Source organism: Anolis sagrei, chromosome 7 (assembly GCF_037176765.1).
Source record: "Anolis sagrei isolate rAnoSag1 chromosome 7, rAnoSag1.mat, whole genome shotgun sequence".
Classification (NCBI taxonomy): Eukaryota; Metazoa; Chordata; class Lepidosauria; order Squamata; family Dactyloidae; genus Anolis; species Anolis sagrei.
Genome location: NC_090027.1, coordinates 4610502 through 4627443, shown reverse-complemented (window position 1 = coordinate 4627443; position 16942 = coordinate 4610502). Strand labels below are relative to the sequence as shown.

General features: G+C 44.1%; 1 protein-coding gene across 1 annotated transcript in view; it reads left to right on the top strand.

Moving 5' to 3' along the window:
- KAT6A (lysine acetyltransferase 6A) overlaps nucleotides 1–16942 on the top strand; it is a 111930-nt gene that overhangs the window by 80053 nt on the left and 14935 nt on the right. The window contains exon 13 of the mRNA XM_067470662.1: nucleotides 10087–10318. Coding sequence (XP_067326763.1) covers nucleotides 10087–10318 — 232 coding nt within the window. The remainder of the gene's footprint in view (nucleotides 1–10086; nucleotides 10319–16942) is intronic.

The window sequence follows — 16942 nt, the reverse complement described above, 5'->3', positions numbered from 1 at the left end:
GCCCAGTTTACTTGTCCAAACATATCTCCCTCGATGAACCATCACGGAGGTTCAGATCATCTGGGGAGGCCCTGCTCTTGGTCCCACCTCCGTCGCAAGTGTGATTGGTGGGGATGAGAGGCAGGGCCTTCTCAGTGGTGGCTCCTCCCCAGCGAAATTAGATCAGCGCCCTCCCTCCTGGCCTTTAGCAGGAGAATAAATAATGCTAATAAATAATAAAGTATAAAGAATAATTAAGGAACATGAGCAATGACAATTCGGAATGGCTATGGTATACGAATTTTGGATTGTGGGATTTTAATGTTTATACTAGGATGATTTTAAATGTGGCCTCGCAACCCTGAATAAAAGAAATCCAGAGCAGCCGGATGTTGACCCAGAAACAATGGACAAAAGGGTAGGAACGAAATATCCTAGGATTTCCTACCCTTGAATTTGGTGTGATTTTAATATGGAATGTAATGATTTTAAATGTTTAATATGTTTTTAATTTATTTTAATTTAATTTTGGGGGGTGTTTTAAGGTATTTAATGATCACCTCTATGTAATCTGCCCCCAGTCAGTTTCGGAGTAAAGAAAGGCAGGGTATAAGTAGGGTAAATAAATAAATAAATTGGACGGGCTCCCTCTCTCTACAGAAGTTGCATTTCTGTTACTGTGGTTTATTTATTTGCATTCTGCCTTGTCCTCATCCTGGGGAGTCAAAACAGTCTACAAAGATCACAAGAGATACCAATGAAAGCTCCCATAACTAAAAACATACAAAAGCTACAGTATAATTACAAAAACCAAGAGAGATAAAGGTCTCATAACTAAAAACAGAAAAGTTGCAACATAATTAAACTGTCCAGAGAATTTGTTTTATTTTTTATTTATTTGTCGTGTCAGAGCAACCATTACATTTCTAACAGAACAAAGTAAACAAACAGACAAAATACAAAACTTGTGAGTTTGGTAGTTGGTTAAATGTCCTTTGACCAGTATCTGGCCCCTTGGAGCGCTTCTGGTGTTGCCGCAAGGAGGTCCTCCATGGTGCATGTGGCAGGGCTCAGGTTGCATTGCAGGAGGTGGTCTGTGGTTTGCTCCTCTCCACACTTGCATGTCATGGATTCCACCTTGTAGCCCCATTTCTGAAGGTTGGCTCTGCATCTGGTGGTGCCAGAGCGCAGTCTGTTCAGCGCCTTCCAGGTCGCCCAGTCCTCTGTGTGCCCAGGAGGGAGTCTCTCATTTGGTATCAGCCATTGGTTGAGGTTCTGGGTTTGAGCCTGCCACTTTTGGACTCTTGCTTGCTGAGTTGTTCCAGCAAGTGTCTCTGTAGATCTTAGAAAGCTATTTCTAGATTTAAGTCGTTGACGTGCTGGCTGATACCCAAACAGGGGATGAGCTGGAGATTTCTCTGCCTTGGTCGTTTCACTATTGGCTGCTACTTTCCAGCGGATGTCAGGTGGTGCAATACCGGCTAAGCAGTGTAATTTCTCCAGTGGTGTAGGGCGCAGACACCCCGTTATAATGCGGCATGTCTCATTAAGAGCCACATTCACTGTTTTAGTGTGGTGAGATGTGTTCCACACTGGGCATGCGTACTCAGCAGCAGAGTAGCACAGCGCAAGGGCAGATGTCTTCACTGTGTCTGGTTGTGATCCCCAGGTTGTGCCAGTCAGCTTTCGTATGATATTGTTTCTAGCACCCACTTTTTGCTTGATGTTCAGCCAATGCTTCTTGTAGGTCAGAGCACGGTCCAGTGTGACTCCCAGGTATGTGGGTGCGCTGCAGTGCTCCAGTGGGATTCCTTCCCAGGTGATCTTCAGAGTTCGGGATGCTTCTCTGTTCTTGAGATGAAAGGCACATGTCTGTGTTTTAGATGGTCCAGAGAATTAAAATATAAGAGGACTGAGAACAATGTAGTGCACCATTAAAAACCCTTTAATAATAATAATAATAATAATAATAATAATAATAGCCTTATGTTTGTATCCCGCTTTCTTCTGGTGCAGTCAGTAGCAAGGACAGGGCTGGTGGTTAACGTGCAAAAGTCGTATGGCAGAATTAGGAGTAGAAGGGCAACATGAAGTAGAACTCTCTATCTATGGGCAGGGGACAGTAGTAAAGTGCAAGGACTAGATCAGCAATCCTCAAACTAAGGCCCGAGGGGCTGGATACGGCCCTCCAAGGTCATTTACCCGGCCCTTGCTCGGGGTCAACCTAAGTCTGAAATGACTTGAAAGCACACAACAACAACAATCCTATCTCATCAGCCAAAAGCAGGCCCACACTTCCCATTAAAATACTAATTTGTTAAACTTGTTCTTGGTTTTAATTATTGTATTGTTTTTAAGTTGTTGTTTTTTTGCACTACAAATAAGATATGTGCAGTGTGCATAGGAATTCATTCATGTTTTTTTCAAATTATAATCTGGCCCTCCAACAGTTTCATAGAATCATAGCATCAAAGAGTTGGAAAAGAGCTCCTGGGCCATCCAGTCCAACCCCGTTCTGCCAAGAAGCAGGAATATTGCATTCAAATCCCCCCTGACAGATGGCCATCCAGCCTCTGTTTAGAAGCTTCCAAAGAAGGAGCCTCCACCATTCTCCGGGGCAGAGAGTTCCACTGCTGAACGGCTCTCACAGTCAGGAAGTTCTTTCTCATGTTCAGATGGAATCTCCTCTCTTGTAGTTTGAAGCCATTATTCCGCGTCCTAGTCTCCAAGGAAGCAGAAAACAAGCTTGCTCCCTCCTCCCTGTGACTTCCTCTCACATATTTATACATGGCCCTCATCATGTCTCCTCTCAGCCTTCTCTTCTTCAGGCTAAACATGCCCAGCTCCTTAAGCCGCTCCTCATAGGGCTTGATCTCCAGACCCTTGATCATTTTAGTCACCCTCCTCTGGACACATTCCAGCTTGTCAATCTCTCTCTTGAATTGTGGTGCCCAGAATTGGACACAATATTCCAGGTGTGGTCTAACCAAAGCGGAATAGATCATGGGGAGCATGACTTCCCTAGATCTAGACACTATGCTCCAATTGATGCAGGCCAAAATCCCATTGGCTTCTTTTGCCGCCACATGACATTGTTGGCTCATGTTTAACTTGTTGTCCACGAGGACTCTAAGGTCTTTTTCACATGTACTGCTCTCGAGCCAGGCATTGTCCCCCATTCTGTATCTTTGCATTTCGTTTTTTCTGCCTAAGTGGAGTATCTTGTATTTGTCACTGTTGAACTTCATTTTGTTAGTTTGAGAGACTGTGACCTGGCTCTCTGTTTAAAAAGTTTGAGGACCCTTGGACTAGATCTTGTGTCATAGCTGGGCCAAAAGTATCTGGGGAACTGTCTAATCAAAGGCACAGTAGAAGGCCCATCAACCAGAACAAAACAAATAGCCCTTAACTTGTTGATAAAAGAGAAAGCCCCCACAGAAAACCAGACTTTCCTGTGACTTCAGCCTGCCGCAGGCTGTGCCCCTCTTCCCCCCAGTTGCTTCTCATTATTTTGTCAGATTGCAAACTGCCACTTGAGCCAGAAATAGTTCTTGAAAAGCCACACTTCCGTTATTTAATGATGAAAGGAAATTGATGTGATCCTTCCCTTTTGCAAGATCACGGGAGACTGAAGTGACGTGTGAATTCTGGTGACGTTTCGGCTCCTGTGCTCCCTCCCTCCCCAAAATGTACTGCTCCGTGAATAGTGCATGTGCATGGGACTCCAGCCAAACCAGAGAGAGGCAGGGGTATCGGCACGCTTGGGGGAAAAAAACAGCATTTGCAGATAATGCCACCCTAGGAAACATTTTCAGGCAGAAATGGTCCCAGGATGGGCCACAGAGTGCTGCACATGCTCAGTGGCTACTGTGTGCGGCTGGGGCAGGGTGGGGAAAGTCGCCTCCGTAATCAGAGTGGTGTGGAATGGAGGATTCTGGAAGAAATAGCATGGCTGTCTGGCAGGAGCGCTCCACCTTGGGCTGTTTTGTTTGTGTTCTCCTGTGAGCGATAGAATGGGGAAATCTGCCATCTAGTGGCCCTGTCGTCCTCAGGTGTGGCCTGCAGAGTCTTTCCTCCAAATCGGCCAGCACTGATTCCCCTTTTGTGGCCACTGGAACTGGGTCCAAAACACTTCAGCTCTCTGGCAGAGCAACATGTCTTCCTTGCCCCCCAATACTGTCTCGACTGACAACATCTCATGCAGAATGTAGGACTTGAACATGGTCACCATTTTGTCTCTTGAACAATTTTGAATGCTTTTGCCCGATGAAGCTGCCACTAAAGTGTCCAAAGCTTGCATGTCCCTGCCCTTAAAATATTTCAGAGTAAAGTTATAGCCCAGATTTTGTATGGTGCTGCTGTCTGGGGATGGGATGAGTCTCAGATAGCAAAACTGGAGGCTCTCCAGAACACATTTCTTAAGAAACTAGTGAGACTCCCACCGGGCACCCCGGCAGCCTTGGTCCGGGCAGAGGTTGGTCTTCCCTCCATTAGATCACATGTTCATTTTACCCTATTTAATTATTGGAGAAATGTCAAAGACTCCTCAGTTAGGGTTCTTCCCAAGGGATGTTTTGAACAATTAGCAAAATGCAAAGTCTGGAATACTAGATACCAGAAGCTGCTGGAATTTCACCCCACTCTGTCTGATAAGCCTTCTATCTTGAACTCAAGGGTGAAACTCCAGGAATATTTTTTTTAATAATTGTGCCCACTATGATTAGTATGATAAGAAACAAAGATGGCAGGGACCTAACAGAAGCTGAAGAGATCAAGAGAAGGTGGCGAGACTATACAGAAGATCTGTATAGGAAGGATAATAATATCGAGGATAGTTTTGACAGTGTGGTGAATGAATTAGAACCAGACATCCTGAGGAGTGAAGTTGAATGGGCCTTAAGAAGCATTGCTAACAACAAGGCAGCAGGAGATGACGGGATCCCAGCTGAACTGATAAATCTTAAAAGATGATGCTGTCAAGGTGATGCATGCCATATGCCGGCAAATATGGAAAACACAAGAATGGCCATCAGACTGGAAAAAATCAACTTATATCCCCATACCAAAAAAGGGAAATCCGAAAGACTGCTCAAACTTCCGTACAGTGGCCCTTATTTCTCATGCCAGTAAGGTAATGCTCAAGATCCTGCAAGGAAGACTCCAGCAATACATGGAGCGAGAGTTGCCAGACGTTCAAGCTGGGTTTAGAAAAGGCAGAGGAACCAGAGACCAGATTGCCAATATCCGGATGCTGGATAATGGAGAAAGGCAGGGAGTTTCAGAAAAACATCTACTTCTGCTTCATTGACTCTTCTAAAGCCTTTGACTGTGTGGATCATAATAAATTGTGGCAAGTTCTTGGTGGGATGGGCATCCCAAGCCCCCTTCCCTCTCTCCTGAGGAATCTGTAGAAGGACCAAGTAGCAACAGTCAGAACTGACCACGGAACAACAGACTGGTTCAAGATTGGGAAAGGCGTACGGCAAGGCTGCATCCTCTCACCCAACCTCTTTAACTTGTATACAGAACACATCATGCGATGTGCGGGGCTTGAGGAATGCAAGGCTGGGGTTAAGATTGCTGGAAGGAATATTAACAACCTCAGATATGCAGATGACACCACTCTGATGGCCGAAAGCGAGGAGGAGCTGAGGAGCCTTCTAATCAAGGTGAAAGAAGAAAGCGCAAAAGCTGGGTTGCAGCTAAACATCAAAAAAACCAAGATTATGGCAACAAGAATGATTGACAACTGGGAAATAGAGGGAGAAAATGTGGAGGCCGTGACAGACTTTGTATTTCTGGGCGCAAAGATGACTGCAGATGCAGACTGTGGCCAGGAAATCAGAAGATGCTTCCTTCTTGGGAGGAGAGCAATGTCCAGTCTCGATAAAATAGTAAAGAGTAGAGACATCAGACTGGCAACAAAGATCCATTGCCTAGTCAAAGCCATGGTATTCCCTGTAGTCACCTACGGATGTGAGAGCTGGACCAGGGAAGGCTGAGCGAAGGAAGAGAGATGCTTTTGAGCTGTGGTGTTGGAGGAAAGTTCTGAGAGTGCCTTGGACTGCGAGAAGATCCAACCAGTCCATCCTCCAGGAAATAAAGCCCGGCTGCTCATTGGAGGGAAGGATACTAGGGACAAAGTTGAAGTCCTTTGGCCACATCATGAGGAGACAGCAAAGCCTAGAGAAGGGAATGATGCTGGGGAAGGTGGAAGGCAAAAGGAAGAGGGGCCGACCAAGGGCAAGATGGATGGATGGCATCCTTGAAGGGACTGGACTGACCTTGAAGGAGCTGGGGGTGGTGATGGCCGACAGGGAGCTCTGGCGTGGGCTGGTCCATGAGGTCACGAAGAGTCAGAGACAACTGAACGAATGAACAACAACAACATGATAGGCAGGCCATTAATAACTCCAAATTCTCCCACTGGTTTAGACCGTACAAATTTGACCATGATAGGGCTATCTACCTGACTAGGCTCACATTTCCAAAACTTAGACAAGCCTTCACTGCCCTTCGTTTTCAAAGTATGCCCACAGCAGTGATTGAGGGCAGATATACGGGCACCCCTCTGGCTCATCATTTATGTGTTTGTGGGGCCCGGAAATTGAGGATCTGCCTCACTATTTGCTTTCCTGCCCTTTGTATTCTGATCCAATAACCAAAATCCTGGGGTTTATTCTTCACCTCCTTCAGACCAACACTGTGTCCGAAAAGATTTTCTACCTCTTGGCTGACACTAACCCCGTGGTTATTCACAAGGTGTCTCTTTTTGCCCTGGCAGCACAGAAAATCCGGGCAAAACTAATCTCTGATATTGCAGTTGACTGTGCTGGGGATGCTTTCAATTAATAGTGGCTTTTTATGTAGTTTTAATAATGCTGTATCTATTTGCTTTTACTTGTTTTTTAATTACGCAGGTATGAGTCTATACATCATGTAGTATTTTAAAGGTGCATCTTGCCATCGATATATGTAGCATTTTAATGATTTATAGGATTTTATTGTGTATTTTATATTGTATTTAATAATCTGGTGTTCATGTATTTATTTATTTGCCTTGCCTTGTATGAGAAAGACCTATGGTCTAAGCATCGAATAAACTATTCACAATCTATTCGCATGGTGCCTTTACATGCATTGGGGTTGGTCCAGTAAAAGTATTGCCGCTTGTGGCTTTTGGATTTCCTCCTTTGAAATGGAGGGTTTGACATTATAGAGGAGTTTCAGGCATTTCTATTCAAGCATAAAGAAACCAAAACAAAATGTCTTTATAGAATGATAAGTTTGAAGGGACGGCATGGGCCTTTCAGTCCAATCCCCACCATGTAGGGAAAAGTACATAATAATAATAATAATAATAATAATAATAATAATAATTTATTTATTTATTTATTTCTACCCCGCCACCATCTCCCCAAGGGACTTGGGGCGGCTTACATGAGGCCAAGCCCAACAACACATCACTAAAAACAAAATTCAGAGTACCCCTGACAGATGGCCATCGGTTAGAGTCCTATGGCTGACTCATTGTCTACGTTGAACCAGAAAGAGCATTTACTGACAAGCACAGAAGAAGGAAATTCTGGCCCATACTGGTGGTATTGACGGAGCTGTTTTCCTTTATTAGAGAGGCCCGGCTGTAGTGGTTCAGTCTCAAACAAATCCCGTTAACTCTAGCTGAAAGACAGGGATCAGCTCCTCTGGTTGTGTTGATGGGGAATAATGCTCCGCTGCCTTACAAAGCCCAGTCTCTTGGGCGAGTGGGCTTATTAACAAAAGACCCTCCTCTTAAATGTACAGCAGAGTAACTTATTAGCAGCAGTGTGACCCAGCACAAACAATAAAAAGAACAAAAAGCACACAGACCAAAGTTATCTCTTTCTTAGAAGGCTTTTTAAAATAGCAAAATAATATGGTTGCACAATTTACAGGAACAAGGATTCCATAACATAGAAAAGTTATTTACAGAGAGAGGTCAACCCTCCTGTTTAAGGAGCTCCACTGGCTGCCATTTACCTACCGAGCCCAATTCAAGGTGCAGGGGCTTACCTACAAAGCCCTGAACAGTTTGGGACCTGCCTACCTGCGTGACCGCATCTCCGTCTACGAACCCACGCACTCACTTCGTTCATCCGGAGAGGCCTGGCTCGTGATCCCACCTGCGTCGCAGGCGCGTTTGGTGGGGACGAGAGACAGGGCCTTCTCTGTGGTTGCCCCCCGACTTTGGAACACCCTTCCCAAAGACATTAGACTAGCACCCACGTTGGCAGTCTTTAGGAAGAACTTGAAGACTTGGTTATTCCAATGTGCCTTCCCAGAATAGGATAATCTCCAACACTCTGTCCCAGAAGCACTTTATTAATACTCTCTGCACATTTAATACTCTCTGCACATTGCACTTGCCCAGAACTCCAACATACCACCTCACACACCCAGCACTTTTTAATCTGTACCCATCATTGGCCCGGCCCTGATTTTATTGTGTAATAGTGTAATGTTCTGTTGTGTTATTGCTTATGTTTTTAATTTGCTGCATTGTTATTGTCTGTTGTTATTGTGTTGAAGCCTTGGCCTTTGTAAGCCGCATCGAGTCCTTCGGGAGATGCTAGCGGGGTACAAATAAAGTTTAATAATAATAATAATAATAATTTATACTTCCCCCTTTGTTTCCACGCTGGGCCTTCTTTCTTATGCAGATAAACAGCTTCACTCTCACTGAGCTTCCTCTCACACCAAATTTACACAGGAACTTCACACAGTAGCCTTTTACACACACCACCCTTCATAGAATCATAGAGTTGGAAGAGACCTCCTGGGCCATCCAGTCCAACCCCTTTCTGCCAAGAAGCAGAAATATTGCATTCAAAGCACCCCTGACAGATGGCCATCTAGCCTCTGTTTAAAAAGCTCCAAAGAAGGAGCCTCCACCACACTCCGGGGCAGAGAGTTCCACTGCTAAACGGCTCTCACAGTCAGGAAGTTCTTCCTCATGTTCAGATGGAATCCTCCTTTCTTGTAGTTTGAAGCCATTGTTCCATTGCGTCCTAGTCTCCAGGGAAGCAGAAAGGAAACTTGCTCCCTCCTCCCTGTGACTTCCTCTCACATGGCTCTCATCATGTCTCCTCTCAGCCTTCTCTTCTTCGGTCTAAACATGCCCAGCTCTTTAAGCTGCTCCTCATAGGGCTTGTTCTCCAGAGCCTTGATCATTTTAGTCGCCCTCCTCTGGACACTTTCCAGCTTGTCAATATTTCTCTTCAATTGTGGTGCCCAGAACTGGACACAATATTCCAGGTGTGCTCTAACCAAAGCGGAATAGAGCTTGGGTAGCATGACTTCCCTAGATCTAGACACTATGCTCCAATTGATGCAGGCCAAAATCCCATGCCCAGCTCTTTAAGCCGCTCCTCATAGGGCTTGTTCTCTAGACCCTTGATCATTTTAGTCGCCCTCCTCTGGACACATTCCAGTTTGTCAATATCTCTCATGAATTGTGGTGCCCAGAATTGGACACAATATTCCAGGTGTGGTCTAACCAAACGGAATAGAGCATGGAGAGGATGACTTCCCTAGATCTAGACACTAGGCTCCTCTTGATGCAGGCCAAAATCCCATTGGCTTTTTTTGCTGCCACATCACATTGTTGATTCATGTTTGGTAAAGCTTCAGTCTGGAGCTTTACACAAGAGGCCTTCAACCTCGGGCTCCTCTCACACACTGAGGCTTACTAACACTGAGGCGTTCTCATATGGAGGCAAACCAACACTGGAGCTGGGTTGCTGTACGTTTTTTGGGCTGTCTGGCCATGTTCCAGAAGCATTCTTTCCTGACATTTTGCCTGCATTTATGGCAGGCATCCTCAGAGCTTGTGAGCTTCTCATACTGAGGCCTTCCTATACTGAGGCTGTTCTCCCACAGAGACATTGCGCACTGAGGTCTACTAAGCTACAGGGACACCTGCTTATATAGAGCTGCAGCTTTTGCTGAGTCATTGCATCCATTTAACCCTTTCAGTGCTTGGCTCACGTTTTTGTAATTAAAAATACCTAGTTATTTTTAATATTTCCAACACGGCCTTCAGTCCTTTCTGCTTTTCTTTTCCCTTAGGTTATCTCCTCTCCAAACGTGAAGGCCAAGCGGGATCCCCAGAGAAGCCGTTATCTGATTTGGGCCGCCTCTCCTACATGGCGTACTGGAAAAGTGTAATCTTGGAGTGCCTTTATCATCAAAACGACAAGCAGATCAGCATCAAGAAGCTCAGCAAACTGACAGGCATCTGCCCTCAGGACATCACTTCCACTCTGCACCACCTGAGGATGCTGGACTTCCGCCACGATCAGTGAGTGCTTCTGTGATAGGGCCAGGAGGGATGAAAGGGCAAAGTCTGTGAGCAAGGGAAGGAAGGGCCCAAGTCCTGCAGTAGCAGGCAGGAAGGTAGCCGAAATCCTGAAAACCATCGTTTTCCCATTACGGATTCATCACTAAGTCTGGGAATCTGTGGGCAACGCTTGTTGAGATTTATTTTATTTACAGTATTTATATTCCGCTCTTCTCACCCCGTAGGGGACTCTGGGCGGATTACAATGTACACATATATGGCAAACATTCAATGCCAAAGACACACAACAGATATAGACATACACCAGGGGTCCTCAACTAAGGCTCGGGGGCTGGATATGGCCCTCCAAGGTCATTTACCCGGCCCTCGCTCTCGGAAACCTACCTTTTGCTCCCTTGAAAACAGTAGTACAGTTGTAATGCAATACACTCACTGCCCCAGAGGTAGCTATAAGTGACTAAATATTTAAGAGCCGCTTTGATATAATTTTTAAAATATATGAATTAATAAATCAGATGCATAACCCATGCAGTGTGACATTTCACTAAATAGCACTGTTACTTCCTTCCATTGAAATCTCTCCCTTAGGCGCTTCCAAATCCACTTGGGGTACATCTACAGTATAGACTTAAAGCTGTTTGACACCACTTTAACTGCTATAGGTCAATGCTACAGAAACCTGCAAGTTGTATTTTGGTGGGGCAACAGCACTCTTTCACAGAGAACACTAAAGACCTTGTAAAACTACAATTACCAGAATTCCATAGCATTAAGCCAGAGCAGTTAAGTTGATGCCAAACTGCATTAATTCTACATTGTATATGCACCTAAAAGCCTTCTCTGATCTGTTTTTCCTGGGGAAATGACTTGAAAGCACACAACAACAACAACAACAACAATCCTATCTCATTAGCCAAAAGCAGGTCCACACTTCCTACTGAAATACTAATAAGTTTATATTTGTTTAAATAGTTCTTCATTTTAATTATTGTATTGTTTTTAAGTGTTTTTTGCACTACAAATAAGATATGTGCAGTGTGCATAAGAATTCATTCTTTTTTTTTTTCAAATTATAATCCAGCCCTCCAACAGTTTCAGGGACTATGACCTGGCCCTCTGTTTAAAAAGTTTGTGGACCCCTGACATACACAGAGGCTTTTAAACTTTTCTGGCCCCCAGGGTAGCTGTCGCTTTCATCGTCCATCTGCGACACTGCTGAAGTACTTCCGCATTCCCCGCATGCTTTGCTGGAGTGCTTTTTGCTGGAATCTTTTTTATGGCCTCATAAATTAGTTAAATTAGCTTCCCCACACATGGGTGGTACCTAATTTTCCTACTTGACAGATGCAACTGTCTTTCAGGTTGCAAAGGTCGACAACAAGCTACACAATTGGTCGGAAACTCACTCCGACCCGGGCTGGCTTCGAACTCATGACCTTTTGGTCAGAAGTGATCTTAATGCAGCTGACACTCAGACAGCTGCGCCACAATCTCAGCAGCCAGGGAGATAGCTGGAATTGTAATGACTTTTTGTGGATAGGGTCTGCCTTTTCGGATACTTTATCATTTTGAGGTATCACAATGACCACAATTATTATTTGTTGGTGCCTTTAAGTGGAAATCAAATTGTGGTGCCTCCATCTTAAATCGTTCTAATAGATTTCCTATTGTCTTTTTGTAAAGGTCACAGTGATACACCGATAGTTATCCAGTGGGTTCCCGCAGTTCAGGAAGGGTTCAAGCTTTGGCCTCCCCAAGTCCTAATCCAACATTATAATTTCTGCACAATTTTGGCTCCAAATCATAGAATCAAATCATAGAATCAAAGAGTTGGAAGAGACCTCTTGGGCCATCCAGTCCAACCCCATTCTGCCAAGAAGCAGGAATATTGCATTCAAATCACCCCTGACAAATGGCCATCCAGCCTCTGCTTAAAAGCTTCCAAAGAAGGAGCCTCCACCACACTCCGGGGCAGAGAGTTCCACTGCTGAACGGCTCTCACAGTCAGGAAGTTCTTCCTAATGTTCAGATGGAATCTCTTGTAATTTGAAGCCATTGTTCCGCGTCCTAGTCTCCAAGGAAGCAGAAAACAAGCTTGCTCCCTCCTCCCTGTGGCTTCCTCTAACATGTTTATACATGGCTATCATATCTCCTCTCAGCCTTCTCTTCTTCAGGCTAACATGCCCAGTTCCCTAAGCCGCTCCTCATAGGGCTTGTTCTCCAGACCCTTGATCATTTTAGTCGCCCTCCTCTGGACACATTCCAGCTTGTCAATATCTCTCTTGAATTGTGGTGCCCAGAATTGGACACAATATTCCAGGTAAAGTGGTCTAACCAAAGCAGAATAGAGGGGTAGCATGACTTCCTTAGATCTAGACACTATGCTCCTATTGATGCAGGCCAAAATCCCATTGGCTTTTTTTGCCGCCACATCACATTGTTGGCTCATGTTTAACTTGTTGTCCACGAGGACTCCAAGATCTTTTTCACACGTACTGCTCTCGAGCCAGGCGTCACCTATTCTGTATCTTTGCATTTCATTTTTTCTGCCAAAGTGGAGTATCTTGCATTTGCCACTGTTGAACTTCATTTTGTTAGTTTTGGCCCATCTCTCTAATCTGTCAAGATCGTTTTGAATTCTGCTCCTGTCCTCTGGACTATTGGCTATCCCTCCCAATTTGGTGTCTTCTGCTTATTAAATGTTTTAATAAGGTCACAACAATCAAGATGATAGATGTCCTTGAAGTGGTGTCTGTGGACGTTCAATGAGAATGGATCTTGGTGTTCTTTTCTGTCCTTTTTGGGATCAAGCAGTAGATAACATTTGGTTGCAGTGAGTTTTCTGGGCTGCCTGGCCATGTTCCAGAAGCATTCGCTCTTGACGTTTCACCCACATCTATGGCAGGAGGCATCCTCTGAGGTTGAGGGGTCTCTTGGAAAACTAGGCAAGTGAGGTTTATATCTCTGTGGAATGATGTCCAGGGTGGGAGAAAGAACTCGTTGTCTGTCGGAGGCAAGAGTGAATGTTGCCATTGGCCACCTTGATTACCATTAGCCATTGGCCACCTTGATTAGCCACCTTGATTAGCATTTAATACAGAAATGCTGGACCACGCTAAAAGCCAAAAGACATGGTCAGATAAACAGAAGAAAATTAAAGAAATTTGGACTATTTAAAAGATGGTTATAGGTCGTTAAACCAGATGATGAAAGCTGGAAGAAAAAAATGGATAGAATCGAAAAAAGGCTCATGTAACGGGTAAAAAAAGGATTACATTGTCAACAGGGTAAAGGGAGGGGTGGGAGTGGGGAGGGAGAAGGGAATGAAAAAGTATAAAATGCATGATAATTATGGTTATGTATGGTTGTTTTATAAGAATAATAAAAAAATAAAGAAATGCTGGACAACTTTAACAGCTACCATGTCAGACTACACAGAGAAGTCATTGAAATCCACAAGCATGTGGACAACATCAACAGAAAGGAATAAAACATGAAATTGATCAAAATCTGACCCTTGTATTAAAAAAAAACTCTAAAAACAGGACAGTAAACAAAGAGCAACACTCAAAAAGCAGGGAATCAATCAGGAATCAATCAGGGAATCAATCAGGGCCAGCTAACATCTCTAAATAAAGGATTCCCCCAGGCAGGAATCAGCCAGGATTTGAAGCAGCAAGGCCATTAAATGCTAATCAAGGTGGCCAGTTGCGACAATCACACTGGTCACAAGCAGACAAGAGTTCTTTCTCCCACCCTGGACATTATTCCACGGATATATAAACCTCACTTGTCTGGTTTTCCAGCAGACCCCTCAACCTCTGAGGATGCCTGCCATAGATGTGGGTGAAACGTCAGGAGGGAGTGCTTCTGCAACATGGCCAGACAGCCCAGTAAACTCACAGCAACCCAGTGATTCTGGCCATGAAAGCCTTCGACACAGTAGATACAATTTAGAGAACCTTGGTATCTTTTTCTCTACTAGCAGAATAAATAATGCAAAATAATTTTTAAAAATGAAGAATTTGCAGGCAAATTATGCAGCTCACCTCAATTTTCATAATTTGTGCATATCTTTTCATGGCAGAGGATTCCGATTGCCTAGATCAGTGTTTCTCAATCTGGGAGTCGGGACCCCTGGGGGGTCGCGAGGGGATGTCAGAGGGGTCGCCGAAAACCAGAATATACAATATTTTCTGTTGGTCATGGGGGTTCTGTGTGGGAAGTTTGGTTCAATTCTGTTGTTGGTAGGGTTCAGAATGCTCTTTGATTGTAGGTGAACTATAAATCCCAGCAACTACAACTCCCAAATATCAAGGTCTATTTTCCGCAAACTCCATCTGTGTTCACATTTGGGCATATGGAGTATTCATGCCAAGTTTGGTCCAGATCCATCATTGTTTGAGTCAACAGTGCTCTCTGGATGTAGGTGAACTACAACTCCAAAACTCAAGATCAATGCCCACCAAGCCCTTCCAGGGTTTTATGATGGTCATGGGAGTTTTGTGTGGCCAAGTCTGGTTCAATTCCATCATTGGTGGAGTTCAGAATGTCTTTTAATTGTAGGTGAACTATAAATCCCAGCAACTACAACTCCCAAATGACACAATCAACCCCCCCCCCCCAACTCCACCAGTATTCTAATTTGAGCATATTGGGTATTTGTGCCAAATTTGGCCCAGTGAATGGAAATACATCCTGCATATCAGATATTTACATTATGATTCATAACAGTAGCAAAATTACAGTTATGAAGGAGCAACAAAATCAATGTTATGGTTGGGGTCACCACAACATAAGGAACTATATTAAGGGGTTGCAGCATTAGGAAGGTTGAGAAACACTGGCCTAGATAAAGAGTTGTAATATTCCTACGGACACAGAACCCTGGCCCTGAGCTCTCTTACTTTAACAGCTCCCTGTCGTAGTAAAAAGCATGGAACAAAATGAAATGGAGAAGCAGTTACATAATTGGCGTGTCGTGCCTCTACTGGCTGCCTAATTAGTCGTTTGGAGGCAGCCGGTGGAATGTCGCAAAGAGCTCATGGAAGAGAAAAACATGCTTTTGCTGCTCTTCCAGTTTGTTCAGGTGTTGGGAAGATTAGGACATCGGGTGTAGGCCAGTGACTTCCTTGTGCCGACTAGTCGCTCAAATCTAGTACGTTGGCAAAAGAGTGACAAGCAGATGGCCATTGAGACTATGAACAACTCAGAAACTGAAATTTTGTACCCATGCAGTCAGAATGATTGACAACTGGAAAATAGAGAGAGAAACCGTGGATGCCGTGACAGACTTTGTATTTCTAGGTGCAAAGATTACTGCAGATGCAGACTGTAGCCAGGAAATCAGAAGACGCTTACTTCTTGGGAGGAGAGCAATGTCTAGTCTCGATAAAATAGTGAAGAGTAGAGACATCACACTGGCAACAAAGATCCGCCTAGTCAAAGCCATGGTATTCCCTGTAGTCACCTACGGATGTGAGAGCTGGACCTTAGGGAAGGCTGAGCGAAGGAAGATCGATGCTTTTGAGCTGTGGTGTTGGAGGAAAGTGCTGAGAGTGCCTTGGACTGCGAGAAGATCCAACCAGTCCATACTCCAGGAAATAAAGCCCGACTGCTCACTGGAGGGAAAGATACTAGAGGCAAAGTTGAAGTACTTTGGCTACATCATGAGGAGACAGGAAAGCCTGGAGAAGGGAATGATGCTGGGGAAAGTGGAAGGCAAAAGGAAGAGGGGCCGACCAAGGGCAAGATGGATGGATGGCATCCTTGAAGTGACTGGACTGACCTTGAGGGAGCTGGGGGTGGTAACAGCCGACAGGGAGCTCTGGCGTAGGCTGGTCCATGAGGTCACGAAGAGTCGGAGACGACTGAACGAGTCGGAGACGACTGAACGAATGAACAACAACAAGCAGTCATTGGTGCTGGAAGAGTAGATAGAGGACATCTGCAGTCTACATCTTGTTCAGACATCCGCAGTTACTCTTACATGTCATAATATGTATTGGATGTTTATGTTGGGTGAGTGGGCTTATTAATAAAAGACCCTCCTCATAAATGTACAGCAGAGATGAAAAAAATTTAATAGACATTCTATTAACAGCAGCTAGACTATTAGTTGCAAAATATTGGAAAGGGGCAATGAAAATACTGATTAATGAATGGTATAAAGAAATCTGGAAAATGGCATTGACTGATAAGCTAACATCAAACTTGAAAGTAAAGAAGGGATTATGTAAAAAAAAAATGACTTTGAAAGTATCTGGAGAAAATATCTAGAAAAATTATTGCAAAAAGAAGATGGGAATTTACCTCCAAATGAAGAACTGATTTTTTGGTGGGACTTTAAGAAAAGAGATGGCTCTGGAGAAGGGGAGCACAGGGGTGAATGTAAATAAAAGAGAGGGAAATGTATAGTATATGTCTATATAACTGTATTTTCTCTTCTCAAATATTTTTTTTTAAAAAAATAGAAAAATATAAATGTACAGCAGAGTAACTTAGCCGCAGCAGTGGCGTGACCCAGCACCAGGAGCTCAAAGTGATAAAAAAGAACAAAAACACTGGACCCATGTGATCTCTTTAACAGGAGGCTTTATTTATTTATTTATTTATTTTATTTTA